We start from the raw sequence: 24,066 nt of genomic DNA, 5'->3' as shown, positions 1-24,066 counted from the left end.
ATATGACCCCAAAAGCAAAGGCAACAAAGGAATAAACAAATGGGATTATATCAAATTAAAGATCTTCCTTACAGCAAAAGAAACAATTAACAGAGAGAAAAGACAATCTGAATGGGAGAAAATATTTGCAAACTATGCATTTGAGAAGGGATATATAGAATATACAAGGAACTCAAACAAGTTAACAGTGAAAAAACAAGTAACTTGATTAAAAACTGGGCAAAGGAGCTGAATAGGTATTTCTCAAAGGAAGTTGTACAAATGGCCAAGACACATGAAGAAATGTTCAACATCACTCAGCATTAGGGAAATGCAAATCAAAACCACATTGAGATATCTCATCCCAGTTAGACTGGCTATTATCAAAAAGATAGAAAATAACAAATGCTGGCGAGGATATGGAGAAAGGAGAATCCTCTTACACTGTGGGTGGGACTGTAAATTAGTGCGGCTATTATGGAAAACAGTAGGGAGTTTCCTCAAACAACTACAGATAGAACTGTCATACAATCTGGTGATCTCACTACTGGGTATATACCCAAAGGAATGGAAATTACACGTGGAAGGGATACCTACACTCCCATGTTCATCACAGCTCTATTTACACTACCCAAGTTATGGAACCAACCTAAATGTCCATCAGTAGATGACTGGACAGCAAGGGCAGGACTATATTAAAGAGATCATGTCTTATTCAAGACTGCTACCTGTCACCTGTTGTATAGTAGGGTAGGTTGAATAAATGCATTCTAACCCCTCTATGCTCTTTTTTAAAGCACATGTTGAGGTGATTACTACTCTTGCTACTAACCCTAGTAAGCTTTGACTGCAGCTTCACGTAGTGGGTAGTGTATTATCTGTTCCTATCAACAGTACCAAGTTAGCTTCTTTCCTCTGCACAAGTGTGGACACATTAATATCTCAGTAGATGAACACCTAATTGGAAAAATGTGTTCCATATGGAGTTCTGAAGTTGCAGGTTTTTCACAAGGACTCTTTTCCAAAATGCAATATGTAATTTTTAAAATACATTACACTGAATATCAGGTTTTCCTTGATGCCAGTCATAATGAATAAGCAAACAGTGTGGAATGAGGGGTGTACTATGGTGCTTGCAGCCTTTGGAACTTTTCTTTGAACAAATTCTTTCGTCTCCCTGCTTTAGGCCCATTTACTAATTCCTAGAGGCAGCATGAACCATATTTCTGTTCACTCTCTTTCCCTAAGCGTCACTTTTAAAGGAAAGGCAGAAGCCAACTGCTTGTGAGTGAGAGGAGAGCCAACTTCCCCTACATGGAAACTGGCAGGCCTTTCAAGACTCCGCTTGGCAGTAGTCAAGACATCATTTATCAGTAAAGCAGTGAACCAAAAGGTGTCTCTAATAACTCAAGCCCTTTTATCTTATTTGCAATATGCTTATTCACGGACAGAAGGAAAGGAAAACAAAACAAAAACCCCTGCTGCCTTCCTGAAAGGTATATTCACAGTCCTTTAGTCACTTCAAAAACCCTCTGGAGGTAGGAATTCTCATTTTGCAGCTGAGGAAGTAGGTTCATTGAGATTAGATAGCACACCCCAATCACGTGCCTCTTCAGCCTGGAGCTCCCCCTAAGGGACTTCATGCCCTTCCTGGTTATGTGCATATTTAAGGTGAATTTCAAGGTTATCTAATAGCCGTTTTGGCAGCCCCATGTAAACTTACTGTACAAAAAATGTGTTACTTAAGGATACAAAAAAGGTGTCAAGTTAGGGGGAAGATAAAAATCCATCTCCTAAAACAACATTTGTACAGTCAGGCAGTCACTACAGAAAGATTTAAGTTGATGAAGTTTCACTCTTGAAACGTTATTATGTGAAAGGCCTAATTACTAATACAAGTGAGAACAATGCCTTCATCCTCCATCCTAAGCCCTGGGGGGCACTTCAATCACCTGAGCCTAATAAGATCTGTATCTATCATCATCTGGTTGTTCATAGCCTGGATCTTTAAAAAAGTAAAAAAGAGCCCTGAGTAATCTTATCCAGCTTTTTATCCGATTCGGGATCCTACATCCCCCGCCCCACCCCCTCTCCCCCCAACGCAATATTGAAACACCAATGCCAATTTCAAAGTTATTTGCCAGGAAACGCACACGTTTCTCAGTGCATCTGCTTAGACATTTTTACCTCGTAAAATGACATTGGGTAAATATTATTACTTGATGTACTGATAACCATTTAAAAGTAAAGACTCTTTGCCATGCAAAAAAAAAAAAAAAAGACATCGGGTCTTTTCGTAGAGCTTCTTAGTCTACTGCTCACTTTATTCAGCGGCATTTGATTTGTGTTGTGTAACTAGACTCAAAATTGATCAGCTTCTCCTTCCCGAATGTTTGAGGAGTTCAAGAGTACAGTGAGTCCTCAGACTTTCCCTTCACGTGCAGGAGAGCAAACTCTCAGAGGGGTGCTGGCGTTCTACGGGTGGGGCCTTCTGAATTATCTCTGGTTGCGCGGGGAGCTTGCGCGTACCTTTAGGGACATCAGGCTGGAATTGTACGACTTAGGAGTTTCACGATGAAGGTGCGGAGGGCCTCTCCGCCCCCAGATCGTGTACAGGCTTGTCTGTTCACTGAGTACCCTTCCACACACTTTTCGTCCGGATGGTACCGACTCCAGGCCGCAGAGCCTTTAGGAAAGCGCTAGGGGAGAAAAGTATCGTAGGATAGTACACCTCCTCCGTTACAGCGCCGGCTTCCTACTGGCAGGTAGGCGGGGACACCAACGCTTTCTGGCACTGGCGCACGGAGCTCGGATGCACTTTAAGCAACTGGGAGGCTGTGGAAACACACAGAATCCGGCAGCGGCAGCACCAGTCGATTTGCCGCTCTGCCGGTTTGCTCTTCCGCCTGCGACGCCCTCGCTCCCGCCCCTGCGCCCAGCACACAGGAACCCTTTCCTCTCCCGCGCTTCTCTCCTGCCGCCCGCAGGCGCCTGCCTTTTATAGGCGCCGCAGCCAATGAGCGCTCTCCCTTCCTTCAGCCCTCCCTCCCGGCCAATCGCCGCGCCCCTTGTGTAATCTTCGGCTCCTCGGCCGCCCTCGGCTGTTTTCGCTGTTGCTGGCTTTTTTCAGGGGCTGCTCGCTCGCAGCCAGAGACGCTGCTTTTTTTCCGGGTTCGGAGCCGTTCCTGATGCTTTAGGCTGCCGGATGTCTGATCTCCGGATAACTGAGGCGTTTCTGTACATGGATTATCTGGTAGGTGCGGGGAAGGGGTGGCGTGTCGCTTGTCGGGTCTCGGCATGCCCGGTGGCCCCGTGCCTTGAGGAACAGCCTTTTTGCTTTCTTTCTTTGGGATGGGATGCCTCGGGGCTTCTTTCTCCTGCAGCCGGCTCTGAAGCTGTCCCCGGAACTCCGAGGGGCAGCAGCCGCGGCGGCCCGGCTGTGGAGCTGACAGGTAAAGGTGCGGCCCGGTCCAGCAGGGCTGCGGGGCGAGGTCGCGCTGGGGCTGCCTGAGGGAAGGGGCTGCGCCGCGGGGCGTCCCTGTCCGCGACCGGTGTCCTTGCTTCCCTTTGCGCTCCCCGCAGAGGACTTTCTTTCCGGGGAAGCAAGAGTTTTCCGTTCTCCCTTTAGCAGAACTCCAGGTGTTATTAAAGAGCCATAACCAGAATGGCTCACTAAGTGCCCGGCAGCCCCAGTCATTTGGTTGTTATTACATCTCTAAAGCTATGACCTCGGTCGCGGCGGGGCTTTAAAAGCGCATTACCATAAAGTAGACTGGACTAAACTACATCGCAACCTGGCCAGAACCGGACTGGGTAGGGGCGGGCACTGCCCCACTGTTCTGGTTGTGGGTGCATGCCGAAGTCTTACCCTGTGCACAGATGGGGTCCCAGCTGTGCTTTTAGGCCAGGCTTGTGCTGAGAACTTTAGGTGGGAAAAGTGTCAACTCAGTGCTGAGACTGAACATTATTCAAAAAATGAACTTGTGTGTGTCTGTTTGTGGAATTATGCAGGCACCATGTTTTGTTACAGAAATTGTCTTTCCCCAGAGCTCCCCAGAGTTTTGTGGTCAAAGGGATCCTCATTTACGTGGGCTGTGTTCGATCCTATACAATTACTATGTTTACCGTGTTAGGCAGAACCGCTATTGCCATGCAGAGTTGAAGCAGACGGTTAGAAACATTGACCCTCCTGTCATTACGTTGGACACATGCACTCGGTTTTCCGCTGCAGATTGGCCTGGCGATTTGTCAGTGCCTTCTAGGAATTACACGGAAGGCTGTACTAAAAAAGACTGAATGCTTTTATGATAAAGAAACGCTGGGCAAGGATTGGTTTTGTTACGCTGTTTATTTAGGCTTATTTTAGTTTACATGAAGAAAATAAAATAAAATACAGCTTTATAAAGCTTTATAGCTTCATGATCTTGTTGGGAAGAGTGGTGATTACAGTTAATGCACGACCTTGTGAGTGGAGCTGAGTCAAAAATTCTGAGTTCAAATGCTGTTTTATTGTTCATTTGTTGATGGCAGTAAACTTCCTGTCTTGTGATAGAGGGATGTTATTCACCCACTACTGCTCTGATTGTGAGCATTCTTTAAAATGCAAGGTGCCCTGTAATATGAGAGTTCCCAAAAGTGTTGGAAAGATTATTTTCTAAGTTAAATAACTGATTATTTTGTGGCTAATCTTATAAAATACATTACTATGGTTCTGTCTTGCAGTCTGCCCAAATTAAAGCCAAAGTTCGTTGAGAATATTAAATACCAAGGGTGACAATACTATAATACCAAGTAGTTCCCCCCCGCAAAAAAAAAATTCAGGTGGTTCTGATCATTTTATTATTTTCTTTATTTACTGGGTGTGTTTTAAATTTGCAAATTGCATCACAAAGCTGTCTTTGAGGTGTCAAAACTGCCAAAGCATTTAGTGAAAACAATATTGAAAACTGGTTACTCAGGTTAACCTCTACATACACATAGTCTAAGGGTGGGTGGATGAATGTTTGTGGGCTCAAGGTTACCCTAAAAGCAGATTAATTTCTTTGCCAATTTACTAACAGCTTTCTGTAAAAATCAGTGGGCCCCAAATTTGACTTGGCCTTTATGTTTTACCTGCCATGCCCCCACATGCCCTAGTTTTGTTTTCCTATAAAAAAAAAACAACATTATTTTGTTACCTTAACTATTCTTTTATCTTTATTGTATTTTATTTTATTTTTTGGGTGCCTGGCCAGTATGGGGATCCAAAGCTTTGACTATGCTTTTGAAAATTCACAAGTGCAGTGAAACAGTGTCATAAATATCATTGGCTACTCCTTGAAGGTGACAAAAAATATTAAGTTTATGAGTGTGCTAAGTTACCCCTGTGAAAAGATTTAAGAAAATCCTTAAGCATTAAATCGAACTGGAAAAAAATCGAAAAACAAAACAACCCCAAACAAAAAACCAGCCCTCCTGAGGTGATCTTTTTGTGTTTACTTTTTGCTTATCAACTTTCAGAGAAAATGATGTACCACATGTCATTCCTTTCTTCCTGCCTTTCAGATTGACTTGTTTGTTTATGCATAATCTTTGGATGGTCCTTATTAAAAACCCTATTTCTGAAAAATAAAAATCAATTTCTTTGACTGTGTCTGGGATGTTATTTTCAAAATAAGTAAATTTCGAAGTTCTTTTGCTTACCTTCCAGGAAAAAAAAAATGCTCCTTTCATGCCAAATTTGACTCCAGATTTTGCTGAGTGGGCCAGAGTAAGTGCACTTGACAGGAATAATGCTGTATGTCATCTTTTTTTTCCTTTTAATCTATATTTGACTTTCTTGTTTTTGTCGCTATTGGAAGCTGGAAGAGAGAGCTATGTGTGTATGTATTGTCCATTGTTCTTTGTGCTAGATGTCATCACTTAACCTTTATTATTTGGAGGATAGTGGAAAGAGAAAGAAAAGAAAGGTAAAGGTGCTATTTTTAACAGCTTTTAAATAGGATTGAGATAGTAAAACAGATGAAGCTGTGTGATCTTAGAGGTTGCTGTTGACTTCTTCACTTAAAAGAAATGTTCTCAATTAGAGGAAACAGCCAAGGTGAGGGAGCAAGGTTTTTATTGATTTCAGTTCAGGGAAATAGTGGTAACTTGCTATCCTAAATAATTAAATGTATCACCTGGTGTAGTGCTTGACTTTGTTCCTGACACATAGTTAGGGCCCAGTATTTACTTGTTGAATGTAATGAATATGAATGGAAGGGACATTTCTACTTTTCTCACCAGCTTCTAAACTGAGACAAGATAAAATCTGTTTGGATTAGGTGTTTTGTTCTGCAGAATGCAGAATGTATCCTTTACTCTTTAAGATTATCAGGATATAATTTTGTTTAGCTGGGCTGGCTGTTTAAACATAAAAATCTGTTTTCCAGTTGATAAGTGAATCTTCCTAGGAGGCTACACACCTCCCCCCAAACCCCACCTTTTCACGATGGGGTTTAAAGGTCATATTCACACCTGCCAGTTCCATTCACAAAGTTTAGCTGCTGCCTCAACAAGCAGTACCATCATCTTAACTCTTTCTCTCCCCTGACAGGTAGAACTAGTATGACAATGTGCAGAGCTTTTTGAGTAAGACAGGAGAAAATAGTCAAGTTATAAAGAAAGAAAAAAGCACATCTACCAGGTTTTCCTGGGAGGTTGGGCAAGATCAACTTCTAGATTCCTTTCAGTTCAAAATTTTCTCTTTGTCTTGAGTCATATGTTGATTGGTCTGGATTTCATCTTTTTTCCCCTGGTGCCATCAAAACAATAGCAGTAAAATTGGTTATACTCTGTATAATGCTTATAATGATTAAATGATATAGTAGAGGGAAAGTGACTTATAAACAGCACATTGCTTTTCAAATATAAAATATTAATGTACTGTGATTATGTTGCTGATATTATTATACCTCCCGTGGAATGACTATTACTACTTAGTGTTAAGTACTGGGTTTCCTTTTAAAGTAGTTTCAATATATGAAAAGATTAGGAGTGGTACTCAGCAAGCAAGAAGTCATAGGACTCTCTTGAGCATTTTAATACCTTTAAAAATAAAACCACATGCTGATGTTTTCATTAACCCATTCAACAAATAATTATGGAACCCCTACTTTGTGCATGGCCCTGAAAATCATCGGGGATGAGCCCTCAGCTGTGATGTCCCCCTTGGCTGCAGGACTGGCAGGTGTTTGACTCTAGGGGAGCCTGTGGCAGGACAGGTTGAATAAGGCACCTAGGGGAGGAGGTAGCTTCTGATGTGCTCCTTTGCTTTGTAGTGTTTTTCTCTCTAATTTTATATGTATTTCTTTATTTTATTGTGAACTAAAATGTAAACTTAGACATGAAAATATGATAAGTAAAAATGTTTTGTTGGCCTTGGACGGTAATTGTCAATTAATGTTCACTGCATTTGTATATTATGTTTGGGATTTTATCAGGTTAAATTTAATAAGGTTAATTTAATAAGATTTCTACTTTGAATAGACTGTGAACTGGGCCTAGTTTCTTGATCACAGGCCTTATTTGCCATGATAAAAATTTGTGTGTCAGTGGGGAAGATCTAGTGAGAGAAGTGGATGGATTATCACAAATCCATCACCATTCTCAGGATAAAAACTAACTGACCAATCAACCAAGAACAGAAACTCATGATGTGCTACAAGGAGCAGAGCCCATAGATACTAGCGAGTTGTAAAGGAGCCCATTTGAAAAGAGAAGTGAAGGCACATTTGTGATTTTATATGATGTTCAGTTATCTGTGAACTGAACTTTTTTATTGATAAAAAAGTATGCTGCTTTTAACCCTGAATGACTATGAACAAAAGTTGTATTTGTTATGACTGACTATAAAGTAATAATATAGGTCGAACACTTTTTAGTCTTAATGCCAACTGGATTAGGCATTAAATGTTCCTTCATTAGTAATTCATTAGATAAAAATAATGTGAGCACAATAAACAGATCTATTGTCTATGGAGTTCATATAGCAAAAATGTTTTAAGAAAATCCATACCATTAGGTAGGAACTTTTCTACAGAGGTGTTAGGTCTGGTTCCCAGTCTTCTGTTTTTGCAGCTTACAGTGTGAGTCCTGGGAGAGGACACTCAGGGGCCTTGATTCGTGCCTCTAGCAGCTTGAATTCTGAAGGATGTTTCAGCCACGTGCTTGTTGGTATGTGGGCAGTGTGTAGGCTGGGAGTAGTCAACTCTGTGAGTTATAATCTACAGCGTAGAATCAATTGACATTTATTGAGCACTGACTGTGTGCCAGACAATGTTGTAAGTGCTTTCCACATGTAATGGTATTAAACTGAGACTCAGAAAGGTTGTGTAATTTCCTCAAGTTCACGCGGCTCTCAAGTACAGTCATGCATTGCTTAATGATGAGGGTATATTCTAAGAAATGCGTTGTTAACTGATTTCATCATTGTGGGAACATCATAGAGTGTACTTACACAAACCTAGATGGTATAGTCTACTATACCCCTAGGCTGTATGGTATAGCCATTATAATCTTACAGGATCACCGTCATATATGTGGTCCATAGTTGACTGAAATGTCGTTATGTAGCACGTGACCATAGCTGAGACAGGATTGTGGCCTAGTGTCTGCTAGGACACACTGCCTTCCACCTGGAATACCTTCTCTTTTATGCTGGGCAGCTTGGTGTTAAAGGTGTTGGAATACACTTGAAATGTTTATAATGTGTTTCATGTGAATACTTAAGTATTTACAGTGAAGTATTTACTTCTGTTTACAGTTGAGTATCAAGAATACCGCTTCTTAGGTAAACAGGTACAGAAAAGTGCTCCTTGGCCACTGCCAGGTTAAAGCAGGGTCCATGAGCATGCTGGCTGATGATTCCTTGTCCTTAAGGATTTGGCTCTCCCAACTGACTGTTACAGAGAAGGTGCCTAGAAAGAGAACTGTGTTATATGCTGAGCCTCTTGCCCCACAGTGTCCTTACTGTAGTCACTGAGGTGATCTTCAAGCATCTAATGTTCCATCAAGTGACCACAACTGGATTTCCAGGCAACCTTGTTACTCAGCCTCCTAGTGTCACTTTTAGGGGCACATTCCTGCCTGCCACAAGCTCCAGTTTCTGTTGAAGCGGTTACTGAGACTCAGGGTCTATTTGTTTGTTTTAAGTTTGCTATGCTCCTTTACCCAGTGCTGCCTGCAAAGTGGGGCTGTCCCTACCAGACAGTAGGCCACAAGCAGCCTTTTGCTTATGAACTTCAGTTGGGCAAAGTTCCTCAATGACATTAACTATAAAGGACTTATTTCTGAGATAGGATGAAGAGAAGGAAGTATTTTTAGGGAAGCTCTGATAACTGCATTGTAGACACAGTAGTTCCCCTTTACCCATGGGGGATATGTTCCAAGACTCCCAGAGGATGCCTGAAACCTCAGATAGTATGAACCCTCTCATATATTATGTTTTTTCAATCTGATAACCAAGACTGCTACTAAGTGGCTAATGGGCAGGTAGTATGTACAGCCTGGATATGCTGGACAAAGGGGTGATTTCATCATGCTACTCAGAGTGGTGCGGAATTTAAAGTTTATGAACTGTTGATTTCTGGAAATTTCCAATTAATATTTTCAGGCTGCAGTTGTCTGTGGGTAACTGAAACTGTGGAAAGCAAAACTATGGATAAGGGGTGACTATTGTCACAAGAAATGGAAATTTCCCCCATAACTCTCACAAATGGAGTTAACAATGGGCTTTAACTTTGGAGCCTGCGGCCCCCTTTAATTATGCTGTGGCTCTCCCCTGCCATTTCCCCAAATGCTGTAGGTGTTTGGATGAGTCTAAGAAGCTCAGTTCTGGTTGACCCTCATTTCTGAGTGGCTTATAGCCAAAGATGACACCTATATGATTTTGATAGTAACTAACCAGTTGAAAAGTTGGATTTGCAGGACAGTCTCATTTACCAGGTTCCTTTGTACCTGGATTTTCTGGGAACTGTTGTGACCTCTGGACCGTCTCTCTCAGGGTTGAAAACTTATCCCCTAGTAATTGTGTCCATGTTTCCCTGAGAGGGATTCCTGCGGGTTCTTTTTTCAACAGGATAGCTGCTTCCTTGGCCTTTTGCTCTTGTGGAAGGTGATGACAATCTGGAGCCATTCCAGGACCATTGATTGAGGCACAGAACTGTACCTGTTCCTAATCAATTTAGACATGGAGTCAGGAGCTAAAATAAAATACAATTCTTTCAAAGTTTAATTTTTAATTATGAATTATTTACAAGCATTCAGAAAAGTTACAAAAAATAATATAACAGACTTCTATGTACCTGCCTCCCTGATTGGACAGGTGTAAATATTTTGCCATTTTTAACTTAAAAACTTTCATGCTCTTATTTTAAAAACAATGAAAGTTTTATGGCCCCAGCTGAGGCCTCCCTCCCGGAGTCCCCACCCCCCATGCTTTCTTCTCCACCCTTCTCAGTGGTGACAACTATCCATGTTCTCATGTACCTTTTGCATTTTTATTATATATGAGGGTTCTTCAGAAAGTTTGTGGAAAGATTAATATTGTATTTTAATTCTTTTTTTCCATGAACTTTTTGTAGTACCCTCATATGCATGTATACACACATATATGGTATTTTTTATGTGTGTTAAAAATTTTACAGAGATTGTAACATAACCACCCTTATCTTTTTGAAACTTGCTTTTTTCCTTCCCTAATAATGATTTTAAGATTAACAAATGTTGCTGTGTGCAGATCAGTAGATATTTGTTTTATATTTTGGTTTGGATGTTACGATTTCTGGCTATATGTAGAGGTCTTATTTGGATTTTGTAAGAAGCTCACAGAAGAGAGTAAGTATTGGTTTTGAGACATGGGATTATGTATGTGTTTACTTGTCTTTAGTATTATACATGAATCATATAAGCTGTTTAATAGAATTTTATGATGTGCATTTCAGCCTTTATTATGAATCATCAGTTTATGTTCTACACTTTACATTCGTCATTTTTTAATCATATTAACATATGTACTGAATACATATATATTTGTGCTTGTGTAAGAACATGTTATTTTGGTAATGTGTTTATTATTAAAGTAAAGACTTACTGAAGGAAGTTTGGAAAGTGCAGCAAAGCACAATGGAAAAAATATATATTTATAATCTGGCAACCCACAGAAAACCAGTTAACATTTTAGTATGTTGTTCTGTGGGCTCACTCATTCATATAGGAAATCAACCTGGTATCATAATGAAGATATTGTTTTATAACCTGCTTTTTATATGTATGAATGTTTACATTTTAATAATTTCTCTTCTGTAACATGAATTTCTTGCATTATACCACCTTTTCCTTGATATTTTATGTTTGTTCCAGTTTTGGCTGTTATACATAATGCTGTAATGAACAATCCATGTAAATACTTCTGGGTTTTTATAACAGTATATTGTAGCACAGTAGTTCTATGGTACTTTAGTGGGTCTTTCTACGAGAAGGGGTTCCAATGCCAAGTAAGTTTGGAAAACTGGGTTAAACAAAGTCTAACAAGATTTTTTTATTGTACAGCATTTAACATGCTAATTTACGCAGTGAATCTCTAAAAGGTAGATTATTATATGCAATATTTCTGATGCTTTTGGTTATTTTTGCTTTATGATCAAGTTCTAGAAATAGATTTGTTGGGTAAAAAGGTACCTGCATTTTCAAGCTTTTGATATTGATTAAATAAATAATGTTTGTAATGCACTCAGAATATTGCCTGGATATAATCACTCACTATTCGTTAAGTCAAAATTTAGTAATAAAGTTGGTGATGGTGATGCTAATTAATACTTACTGAGAATTTACTCTGTGCTGGATTCTGTGGGAAGTACTTAAGCTTAATTGGCATTCACCTTTTGATTAGTCTTTTCAACAGCCCTCTGCGAGGTGTAGGAGGTATTATTCCTGTTTTATGGTTGAGGAACCCTAGGGTCAGGAAGAATTGAGTAATCACAGCTGCCTCTCTTGTTAGAAGGATTGGTGACACGTCTGTAACCTTGATCTGTACCTATTTTTATTATTGTGATAAAGAAAAAGAACTGAGTGTGAATCCTGTCTCAGGTATTCCACCTGTTATCTGTGTCATATAAAGTGCTTCTCAAATCTCAGCCTGTGGCAAAATGGAAAAATCAGGAGAGTGTTACAAAGTCATACATTTCATTTACAGATTTAAATAAAATTGAGATTATATTTTCTCAATTTTTTGTGGCTATTAGAATATCCTCTCTATTTTGAAAGGGTAATGAATGGTAATATCTCTCTCTTTCCTCTCTCATTCTTAAAATTTCATCACCTGGCAGAATAAAAAGATGACAATCCTTTATCAGTTCTCAAGTTTGTATGTTTGTATTTAGGATGTACTTATTTCTAAAACTCTATATAATACCAAGGTCAAGGGTTTGGATTCCCATACCAGCCAGCTGCCAAAAAAAAAAGACAAACTCCAAATACTGGAAACTTGGTCTAAGACAAATCACCCTCAACCTCAGTTTCCTCATTTGCAAAGTTCAGATAGCATCAGAGCTTCTGTGATTACTAACACTAATAAAAATATAAATAATCAATAAACTATGAAGTGCTTTTTTAAAAAAAAAATTGTATTAAAATTTCTATACTGATTGGTATGAGAGGCCATATGATTCAATATAATATAAAGGCATCAACAGAAGAGGGGCAATTGTAGATGATGTGATCCCCTCTCCCTGCTCCCCTGTCCCCACCTCTCTGTCTCTGTGTATGTCCTTGATGTTTTAAATTTTTTCCCTACTAGTGACACCATGGGGATTTTTCCCCCCTCCAAAACTGGCAGTATATAATTTTTGTGAAATAATTTAACTAAACATTATGTAGGAACACATTTTTTCTTGTACTTTTTAAGAGCTGGGCATCAAAAAGTTGTCCTTGACCTAGGACAAGATATGTTCTTTTGGTCTGTTATGTAGTTTATCCATATTTAAAAATAATATGCTTTCTCCTAGTTCTAAGAAATGTTAATTTTTACTGTCAATCTAATATTTGTTACCTATTCTCTTCCTATTCTTATTCAGAGATTTTTTTTTAAGGTGCCAATTATGACTATTAAATGATCTGAGACTTATTATTTACAAAGAAACTTTAACATAGGGTTTTTTGAGAGTGGAATGAGATAATGTCTGTTCTGTACTCTATGAATATAAGGTTTTATAAAGTTACCTATCATTTTTTAACTGAAATTTTTATTCATCTAAAGAAGTTGTCTTTTTTGAAAAATTGAGGTATAAGTTAGATACATACAGTAAACTGCATAAGTGTTAAAAGTACAGCTAGATAAATTTGTATGTACCAGTACCCGTAATCATCCCCAGATGGAGATGTAAAACATTTATGTTTCCCTTGTGTCTCTTCCCAGGTAATAGTGCCATACATTAGTTTTGCCTGATTTTGAACTTCACATAAATGGAATCACAGATATGTACTCTTTCGTGTGTGATTTGTTTTCACTCAAACTGCCTGTGAGATTTATCCATTTTGTTGCATGAATCAGTAGTTTGTTCTTTTTCATTGCAATTTAATCATCTATTGTATGACTATACTATTACTAATTTACTCATTCTTTTGATGGGCATTAGATTTTCGTTGATGGGCATTTAAATATCCAGATTTTGGATATTTGGAATAAAGCTGCTACAACCATTATTATTGTATGTGTTTTAGTGGAAATAAGCACTCATTTTTGTTGGGTGTGTACCAGGAATGGAGTTTGAGAGTGAGAGACTATATAGTAAATTTAGTTTTACTAAAGACTACCAAACATTTTTCCAAAGTGGTTGTACCAATTAGACTCCCACTACTAGTGTAAGAGACTTTCAGTCATTCCATATCTTCATCAACACTTTGTATTATTAGTCATTTATTTAGCCATTCTGATGGGTATTGACTCCAAAGAAATTTGAGGTTGCCCAGACCTACTTCCAGATGTCCAGGCATGAGTACAATATAATACAAGAGGATTATAAGGCAGCCTTTATTTTTTTCCTCCAAATCTGGAGAAACTTGTTTGTTTGAAATTCCTGTATTATATAATTCAGTTGTATGATTCATTTGAAAATTCTGACATCTGAAGAGGTACCATGGGAGACAGCTGACCCAATTTTGCTCGTGGTTTTGCTGCTAACTAAATGTGGTGGCTTAGGCAAACCAGTCAGTCATTGACAGAAGTTTTTTCACCTACAAAAAGATGGTATTAGTTAGATAATCTCAAATGTCTCTTTTATTTCAAAATTTTTGTCATCTTATTTCCTTCTCATTTTAGTTATCTTTTTTCCATTCTTTCTTTCCAATTGTATGATTTAAGTGATTGTAAAGTTGCCTTTACATAACTTATATGTCATTCATTCACTCAGCCACTTTACTTTTTTTTTATTATTCTTTTACATTCTGGTGCTGTTCTGAGCCCTAGTGATATACAAGTGAATAAGACATTGGCCAGCTTTCAGGTACTTACACTCCTGTATGATGAAAATTAAGCAATTATGTTTTGGAGTAGTGTAGTCTATTTAGAGGGAAATAAAGGTTACTAAGGGAGCACATGAAATAGGAACTTGACCTAGACGTCAGGGCCAAGGAGCACTTCCTAGAGGAGTTATTTTTAATCTGCAGCATTGAAGTTGAGTAGAGTTGGCCCAGTGAAAGGCAAGGCAAGGGCCAGGCAGAGGGAACAGCTGTGCAGAGACTTGGAGCTGAGTAAACCCATGACTTCAGAAAATTTCAAAGGCTCCATGTGTTAGGGTTTGGAGACATGAAGCTGCAGAACCCTCCTAGGGTCACATCATGGAAACCTAAAAAGAGTGCCTGCAGTGACAGGGTCAGATCTGGCAGCAGCATAGAGAAGGACAGCAAAAGAAGGGAAGCTTGGAGCAAAACTAGTTAGGAAGATGTCCTGATGCAGGAATGAGATGATGATGTTCACAACCAGGTAGGGGCAGGAGGGATACAAAAAAGTAGATGGATTTGAGCAACTTTTAAGAATTGCTAGAATTTTGTAATCGGATATGGAAGATGAGAACAGAAGAGATCTCAGGGCTAATTCTCAGGTTTTGGTTTCAGCACTGTTTTGGTTATCTATTACTGAGTAAGAAACTGCCTCAAGATAGTAGCAATTTATTTTACTCATGAATCTGGGGGTTGACTGGGTTCTACTAGGCAGTTCTTGCTCAGGATTCCTCATGAAGTTATAATCAGATGGTGTCTGGGGTTGTCTCAGCCTTTTTCATACACATGTCTGGTGTCTAACCTGGGAGCATTGCATTTGGGTGCTGGACAAGTGCAGACAACTGGGGCGTCTCTCTTCATGTGCCCTTTCTATGAGTGATGGCCTCAGGATAGCTGGACTTATTATATTGAGGCTGAAGGCTCGCAGAGCAAACGTACTAAGAGAAACTGGCAGAAGTTGCCTGGTATTTTCTAACCTATCTATCCTCAGCAGTGATGCAATGCGGCATCATGTCCACTGTGTTCTGCTCATCAAGACAGTTACAAAGGTTCAAGGACAGGAGATAGACATCTCTTGGGAGCAAGGTTGTAGAATTTATTGGCATGTTTTAAAACCACCACAGGCACTGAGGTGGCTTGTGGAGTCATGCACTGTGATAGGTAACACTTGAAGGAATACTAAGTTGGGAGTGTAAGTGAGGAATTTGGTTTCAGAGTGACTGAGGTTGAGCTGCTTGTACAAAATACAAGTTGAGATTTCAAGTAGATAGATGGAAACTCAGAGATGAGGTTTGGAGATGTGGTTAAAAGTAATTCTTGACACTTATTGTTACTTGCTACCTACTATACTATATTATATTGTTAATATCATTATTTAGGAGGCATAGTGCTAAGTATTTTTCATTATTCATTTAGTATTATCCTTTTAGAGATTAGAAGACTGAGGCTTAGAGAAATTCATGCTCAATACATGATGGAGACAGAATTTGAACCTCTGTCTGGCTAATATGGGAGCTCACATTCTTAACCAAATATCTCTTTTATTTCAAAAAGTTTTTAATCATCTTATATCCTTCCTGGAATAGCTATCTTTCTTTTCATTCTCTCTCTCTAAGGCTGTGATTTAAAGGATTATAAAGCTGCCTTTATGTAATTTATTTATCATTTATTCACTCAGCCACTCTTACTTGTCTATATGCCTTTTACATCAGCTTAGATGAGAGCTGAAGCCATGGCCATGCACGAGGGTTGGGTGGTGCAGGGTGGGAAGGGAGGAACCCTGAGGAAGCCCAGTTCCTCAGTCACTGCTGGCACATAGTAGGCACACAGTTCTTATGGAGTCACCAAAAGAAAAGGAACCTAAAAAGGAGCCTGGGAGAAAGAGCACCAAGAGGTTGTAAGAAAACCTGCAGAGTATGGTGTCAAGCAGGCTGAGGATAGAGACTGTTTCCAGAAGGAGGAAGTGGCTGGTTTTGTTAAATGTTGCCCAGATATGGAAGATAATGACTGAAAAGTTACCACAGGAGTCACATAAGTGGTGACCTTGGCCAAAGGGCTATCAGAGGCCAAGTGTGGGGTGCAGGTTACTGCAGGAGTGGGAGATGAGCCAGTGCTGCTGCAGTTAAGCCTTGCCAGACATCTCACCATGAAAGAGAAGAAAGAGGGCTGGAAGTGGAGGGGCAGGAAGATTGGGGGTGACTTTCCTTTTTAAAAGGGACTAGAGGTGGTTAAATGCTGATGAAATTGAATGTGAGGTCATTTTGTTGTGTGTGACTGAATTGTGGTGGGGTAGTGATTTGAGCTGAGTAGGATTGAAGAAGCTGTGGTGAAGACCAAGGGTGAGGAGTGATCAGGGAAACAGAAGGGTTGGTTGCTATGCAGTGTTGAAATTGCAGACCGTGACTTAACAATGACACAAATTTAGGTGGTTGTATGATTTTTTTTTTTTTTCCTTTCAGCCTATGTAGTTGTCTAGGTGTAGTTTCAAGAAAGTGGGCAGTTAGATTGATAGGGGTTAGAGTTTTTCCAGGGTGAATCAATGGGTAGACGATGGGGTAAAGAAATTTAGAACACCAGCAAGAAAATGGTTGAAGTGATAGACTGTGAGATCTGAGTTAATGGAAAGGAAAGAAGGGCAGATAGAAAAGAGAAGATACAAGGGACTGGGGTCTTGACAAGGCTGAACAGTAGGTGTTGTTTGGAGTAACTGCTCAGAAAACTGGAGGGAGATAAAGTTCAATGTGGTCAGACAATAGGGTGTATGAATTTGATACTGCAGAGGTAGACTAGTTCTCCTATGAGAGGGTCCAGTGCGTGGCTATGGCTGGTAGCGAGTAAAAGATGGGGAAGTCAGGAGGTGGAAGATGAAGTACAGCTAAGGTGTTGGATGGATCATCCTCATGGATGGTGAAGTCACTAACACCATGGCAAGGCTTGTGTTGGAAAGACTGAGCCAAATATCAGAAATCCTTAGAGAATGAGACAAGATTGGCCAATGTCATTAACAAGGAATAATAGAGGATAGAGTGTGTTGTCCTAAGTCTTGAAAGGAGTAGGGAGCTCAACCCGAGAGTGGAGGAGAAATGGTTGATGGTGATGTTGAAGGACTGAGTTAGGCCGCAAGGTAAAGGGTCCATTTAACAAAGCTTTTGTGGATGTGGAGCAGTTTGTTTCAAGGTTGAGTTCTGCAGGCTTCGGGTTGAACTGCCTGGCTCCACCACTCTGTGTAACTGTGACAAGTTACTTAACTGCTCAGTTTCTCACTTTTCTCATCTGCAGAGTGTGGACAGTAAGAGGAACTACCTCTTGAATTTATTGTGAGGATTAACAGAAACAATACATGTGCTTTTAGAATAGTGCCTGATACCTCTTTCACTGCCGCGTCTTCTTGCTTTTCATAATAGCAGGTAAACTTAAGTGTTTATGTTGGCAGGTACTTTCTAAAGGCTTTACTTATTTAATCTTCACAACAATCCTATGAGGTAGGTACTAGTATCTCTATTTTTCTGATGTCACAACAGACTTAGAAAGGTTAAGAAACTTGTGTAAGGAAATATATTAGTAAGTGGCAGAGCTGGGATTTGAACCCAAGAAATCTGACTCCAGAGCTCTCCTTCTTAACCAGTACTGCATAATTAATGCACCGCTACCACTGTAGCAGAGGGTTCTGTGGAAAGGCTAGGAAGGGTGGGGAATAGTGTGTGATCAGCTTATTGGAGAGGAGGCACAGAGCATTGTAGGGGAAGGATAACTTTAATATGAAAGATGTATTCCCCAAAGAATTTCATCTAGCACTTCCCTTGATAGGCGGTTGGGAGAAGGTTAGGCCTGAGATTTCGATGGAGTCCTAGTTCAGATAAATAAACTCACATCTCAATTACTTGATTCTTAAGACTCTCAGGTTTGCTCTTATAAGGGTTATACTTCCAGGGGAGTTCTGGTCCCTGGTGAGTGGGCAGACTGGTCTCTCCCAAGGGACTTGGGTTCTGCCTGGATCTGTCAGATGGCTGGATCTCTTTAGAGGGTTTCCTGAGTTTGAGTCCCTGTTGGCATCAGGCTGCCAGGACAGAGAACTGGTGGTTTGAAGTGCTGAGTCTAGAAGCAAATGAAGATGGCGCAGGCCGAGGGCTTTCAACTGGACTGAAAGTGGTACAGGTGGTATGTTGGACCCAAGAGTTCGTTCTGTTGTGGGCAGTCTGCTTAGGGCTGTTTTGTTAGGGTAGCCTGTGAAGGTAGCATTCATATGTTATGTTTGGAACAATTGTATAGTAACATGGATACATTGTTAATAAGGTTGAAATGGCCTGTGTGATCCTGACTTCTATCTAATTTAAATGATCAGGGAGCATAGTATTGTAGAAAAAATTCAGGGAGCATAATATTGCAGAAATAATTTTTCGTTGGAAAGTTTACCTTTTCGCTCCAATTCTTGTTTAAACCTTCTCTTGCAGTCTTGAATTAAGGCTCCTTCCAGGTCTGCTCTTGTGTCTGCCTTAGATAGTTATGCCTGTAAGACACTGCTCCAGAGGTGCCTCCACCGAGGGGGATGGTGGGGCTGAGATCCACCCTGCTCAGCTTGCCAAGATCCCCATTGTGAATTGGCACAGAGGAGCCTAATGGGCTAGCTATGGCCCTCAGGCTTTTGTCCTTGTCTCTGTTACAGGACAAAGCATATTATGTCAGTGCAGGGCTGGGTAGCAGGCCTCTTAGTATCCCCAGAGCTTGGCAAGGTATACATGATAGGTGCTGAATAAATGGTTGGATGGAGAGGCTGCACACAGTAATGATTAAGGGCACTGACTTTGGAGCCAGACTGTCTGAATTTGCATTCTAGCTCTGTTGCTTACCTGCTGTGCAGCCTCTGTGCCTCAGTTTCCTCATATACAAAATGGGCATAATAATGGTGCCTATCTCACAAGAGTTGAGTTTTTATATATAGATATATATAGATAGATGGATAGATACAGTATTTAAAAGAGAGCCTAGTACAAGTACTATAAAAGTATTTGCTATTATGAGTTGAGACTTTGTATAATAAAACAAGGACTTATGGTACTATTGTCACCAAAAAGATTCCACCGCAATTCTATTCATTTTTCCAATACCAGCCTTTTAAAAATACTGCTTCCAGTTAATAAACATAGTACAGAGTAACTGGGTGAAGGATATTGCAGCTGCTTGTTGGTGTTTTAAGAGATAGCTATTTCTGATTTACAAGGGTGAAAGGTCCTGGCATGGCACATGGTGGCCCACATCTCCCTTCAGGCTAGTTCTGCCTACAGCTGTTTCTTAAGTTTGGCCAAGTGAGACAACTCACTTTAAACTGAGTAGGCAAGTGTTCTTAGGTCCTACTCTAGAATTGTATTATTGTTTGGAACTTGCAACCCTTCTTTAGTTGAAACAAACAGTTTCTAAGTCAAGTTTCTCCTTTTGAGAACTTTTCCCACTAGCCTGTGATTTATTGGCCAGCTGTTTTATCCCTTCTTCCTTTATGAATGTTTCCTGAGACGCAGCGTGTTGCAGAGGAAAGAGCACTGGGCTGATTTATTGTATAATGGTGCTGTTCTTTGTCATTTTGAATGTTTCCTGAATGTGGCTGGCTCTTTTTTTAAGTCATTGTGCTAGATGTAGAAAACCTCTTGGGATTATTGGAGTTCTCTTTTCTCTTTGCTTCATTTTACATGGAAATATTGTACTTCTGTAATGTTTATCAGCAATATTTCTCTTAGTGTAACATAATTTTTCTCATGATTTGTTGAGTTTTCAAGATGCATATTTTAGAGACTGGATCATTTAGACAGGATCATTTGATTGCTCCTGAGTTTCCTTTGCAGTTGCTGACTTTTTTAGGCCCTGACTGACCTGTCCTTGGGCTGGGGGTAGGATTACTTTTTGAGCCTGAGGTGCAGCCCCTCTTTATCATTTCTATGGATGAAGGTTGCAGTTTTTCTGCAGCCTGAGTGTGTAGGAAATAGATTTCTGTGCTAGTGATATTTTAGTTTTCTCCCAAATATGTCTTTATTTGGGGGAGAATACCTAATTGTACTGGTTATCTTTGGAATTACCCATAGGTGAATATTTTCTTGTCTTCTGAGTGCTTACTGTTTATCATAAATAATTAATCATGTGACCTTAATATTCACTTTTTTTTTTTTTTTTTTGTCTTTTTCGTGACCGGCACTCAGCCAGTGAGTGCACCGGCCATTCCTGTACAGGATCTGAACCCGCCGCGGGAGCGTCGCCGCGCTCCCAGCGCCGCACTCTCCCGAGTGCGCCACGGGCTCGGCCCTTAATATTCACTTTGAATAGTTTCATAAAATATACTTAGTAAAAACTTTCTTTTGATTGCATGTCAAGAATAGATCTTCAGTTGGAGATTCTAAAACTCTTCACATCAGATTCTTTGTAACTTAAGAGAATACAAATACTGTATAATAAAACAAGTTGCTAAAAAAGTTGAAATTATAAAGAGTGTGCAAGGTGTGACGCATATTTTAATTCTTTATACAAAGGTTGCCTTGAATAAACCAGTATAAAGGTGGGTAATCAGGAAGAAATGATGGACATGAAGAATTAAGATTTATAACAAGCTCATTTATGTGATTCTTCCCTCATCCATCTTAATAGCAATTCTTTTCCATTTTCCCAAATCCAGAGTGCTTAAGAGTTCATCTTTGAGAACAAGATTATTTATCGCAACTGCTTTATATTATTGCAGGGGCTGTTATTAAAACAACAGCAGCAGCAATAACCATTGAATATGCTTCTAAGAGTGGGTGTGGGTAACATTTTCCTAGGTGTTAAAAATTAACAAGGACTTTTGTTTTTACTAAATGACATTTTAATCAGTGCATATTTGCCCTAAATGAAACACAGTAACTTTAGTTCCTTGATTTTAATTCCGGTTTACAGCCCTGTGTTAAAATACTTTGCTATAGAATTGCCTAGGTTTTGAGATATTCTATGAAGGATGGATGTCAGATGAGTTTTGGGAGACAAAATGCCCTACACTTCCTTCCTCCCAACTTTTCTCTCTTCCTTTCTGTCTGACTTTCCTACTCAACAAATACTTATTCAGAGCTTAATGTTTGGCAGGCATTTGGGCATCCTGGTTAATACAGGGATGACTGTTTTAGCTACCAAGATGGTAGCCTATAGCATTAAGTGTAATATACTTCTTTGCTTGTGTGAAAACCCCAGATCATCGGCTACAGCAAGATGGACAAACTTTTTCTGAAAAGGTTCAGCTAGTAAATTTTTTAGGCCTTGAGGGTCATATAGTCTCTGTCTAAACTACTCAACTCTGCCATTCTAGTTCAAAAGCAGCCATAGACAATAGGTAAACAGATGGATGTGGCTGTGCTCCAATAAAACTTTATTGGCGAAAACAGTCAGTGGACCAGATTTGATTGACATATTGTAATTTTCCAACCACTGGACTAGTAATGCAAATTACTCATCTGTGAGGATCAGGCTTATGAGGAGCTATAGCTCACATTATTTGTGGTTTGTGATTCCATCTTCTGGCCTGAGAGTGCAGAGAGGAGTTTGGAGAGATCCACCCTCCTGGTAATAGGTGGAGGGCAGAAGTTTAAGAGGCTTGCTCATCTGCATAGTCAGAAACATGGTGAGTACACAGCCTTTACTTATTAGGTTTTTATATCAACCTCCCCTATCTGTCTTGTTTCCTTTAGTACTTAGCAGTAAAGCCCATGTAATAAGAAGGGTCAGCGTGCAAGCCTTTGGGAGAAGCAAGGATATGAACAGCAAGGAAGGGAGGGAGGGCTTGTGCCAATTGACATCCAGGCTTTAGGGCAAGAGATAAGGAGAAAATCTATAAGACTTTGGAAAAAGTGGTTTCCCTTGAAAAAGAAGAAGGAAATAGGCTGAGTACCTGGGGACAAAAGTAGGTGGATCCCACAACCTGAGTTGGATGGAGGGAGCCCTAGGACTTAAAAGAAAACCCCAAGCATTTCCCCAACCGTATCGATTGCGGTTATTTAAAACAGCAAGTGTAAAAACAGTGGTATGGCTGTTCATATGAATCTCGGAGTTTGGAAGTATCAAATGCTGAAGAATGGCCCAAAGAAGTTTGTCCTGAAGCCAGGCCTCAGAGGGGAGTCCAGAAAGATCCTGCAGGGCCTGGTGGTTATGGTAGGGAGTTTGGTTTTAGTTAAGATTGTTCTTAAACTATTAAATAGTTTTAAGCAGGAGACGATAGGACCTGATTTGTGTGTTGAAAACTTGCTCTGGCTGCCGAATGGAGAATGGATTATGTAGGGACAAGAGGGGAACTAGTGTCTGTTGGGGGGACTAGTCCATGTTCTAGCAGTAGATGTGGGTGGCTTGGCTTAGAATTCAGTAAGTTTGAGAGGATGTCTTCTCTTTGCTAATAAGCACGAGATACTTGCTTGTTTGCTCCAATAAGGTTTGTAGTTTTGTATTATTACTCTCTTTTCACATCAGAGGACCAGTTACTGAAGTTCGGGGCAGGTAAGTTTTCTAAGGTCACTTCCTGAATTGTTCAAATCTAGGTCTGTCTAATCTCAAAGCTCACCTTTCTTCCCTCTCCACCATCAGAAAAAGAGGAAAAGTCCAGATTGTTTAATTCATAAGCAAATAGGAAGTTTTTTGACCTTTTTTGAGTGTGATTGTTGGACCACGTTCTCCTGTAATCAATGCTTCTTTCTGGCTGTGCAATAATTTTTCTAAGTTAATGTAGAAGTACTGATTTAGTAAAAGGGCTTGGCCATTTGAATATTTGGAGGACTTTAAATATAGATTTGACAGTATAGGTGTCATGCTCAAGAAAGAGGCTTAACATAATAAGTTAAAGGAAAGAATCCCTAAATGACACTTTCTAAGGTTTTAGCAAGAGGACGGTGCTGAAAACTTGTTAATTTAATTATATGAAAAGGGAATGAGAGGGAGGGAATGGAGGATGAATCTGTCTTTTGGAGAATTAAATATAATTTTCCTTATGATTCTAAATAATATTGCTCCTAAGTGTCTAGTGGGAAATGCATGGGCAAACTGATGCCTATCATTATAAAATAACATTATAAAATATTAAATAATATTAACTATTATTATATTGAATGATATAATTGAATAATATAAAACCTTCAGTTTAAACATAGTACATTGCCCGTCTGGACAATGCTATGAGTCCGGCTAAAAATGATTTTTTTTTTTTGCCTCAGGTGCTGGATCTGTTGAGGCAGAGTGCTGGGAGCGCTAAGCTTCTGGCTTTGGGAATGTTTCCTCCTCTGGGGAATCTCAGAGTTACCATCCTGATTTACAATATTAGTAGTGAGAAGTCACAGGTGTTACTCGTGATAATGTAGATGACAGCAGGAGGAGGCACCAGGAGTATGAAACAAGGCCTGAATCCAGGGTGTCCCTTAGAAGCTGATGGCAGAGTGTATCCCCTGAGACTTCCCAGTGCCTCAGGTCCCTTTGTGCAGATTCTTAGAGGAACTTGTTTGCCTGGAACATAGTAGACACCCATTTAAAAAATAAACACAGATATGGAGCTTACTGTGTTTCCTTTTATAACTTATTGAATCCTCA

At 39.8% G+C, this 24,066-nt stretch overlaps 1 protein-coding gene across 1 annotated transcript in view; it reads left to right on the top strand.

Moving 5' to 3' along the window:
• The first annotated feature begins 3,161 nt into the window (after positions 1–3,161).
• ARL15 (ADP ribosylation factor like GTPase 15) overlaps positions 3,162–24,066 on the top strand; it is a 393,951-nt gene continuing 373,046 nt past the window's right edge. Inside the window, exon 1 of the mRNA XM_063087339.1 lies at positions 3,162–3,232. Coding sequence (XP_062943409.1) covers positions 3,185–3,232 — 48 coding nt within the window. The 5' untranslated portion in view covers positions 3,162–3,184. The remainder of the gene's footprint in view (positions 3,233–24,066) is intronic.

Source organism: Cynocephalus volans, chromosome 2 (genome assembly GCF_027409185.1).
Source record: "Cynocephalus volans isolate mCynVol1 chromosome 2, mCynVol1.pri, whole genome shotgun sequence".
Taxonomy (NCBI): domain Eukaryota; kingdom Metazoa; phylum Chordata; class Mammalia; order Dermoptera; family Cynocephalidae; genus Cynocephalus; species Cynocephalus volans.
Note: the sequence above shows the minus strand (reverse complement) of the source record. Positions and strands in the feature narration are given on the sequence as shown.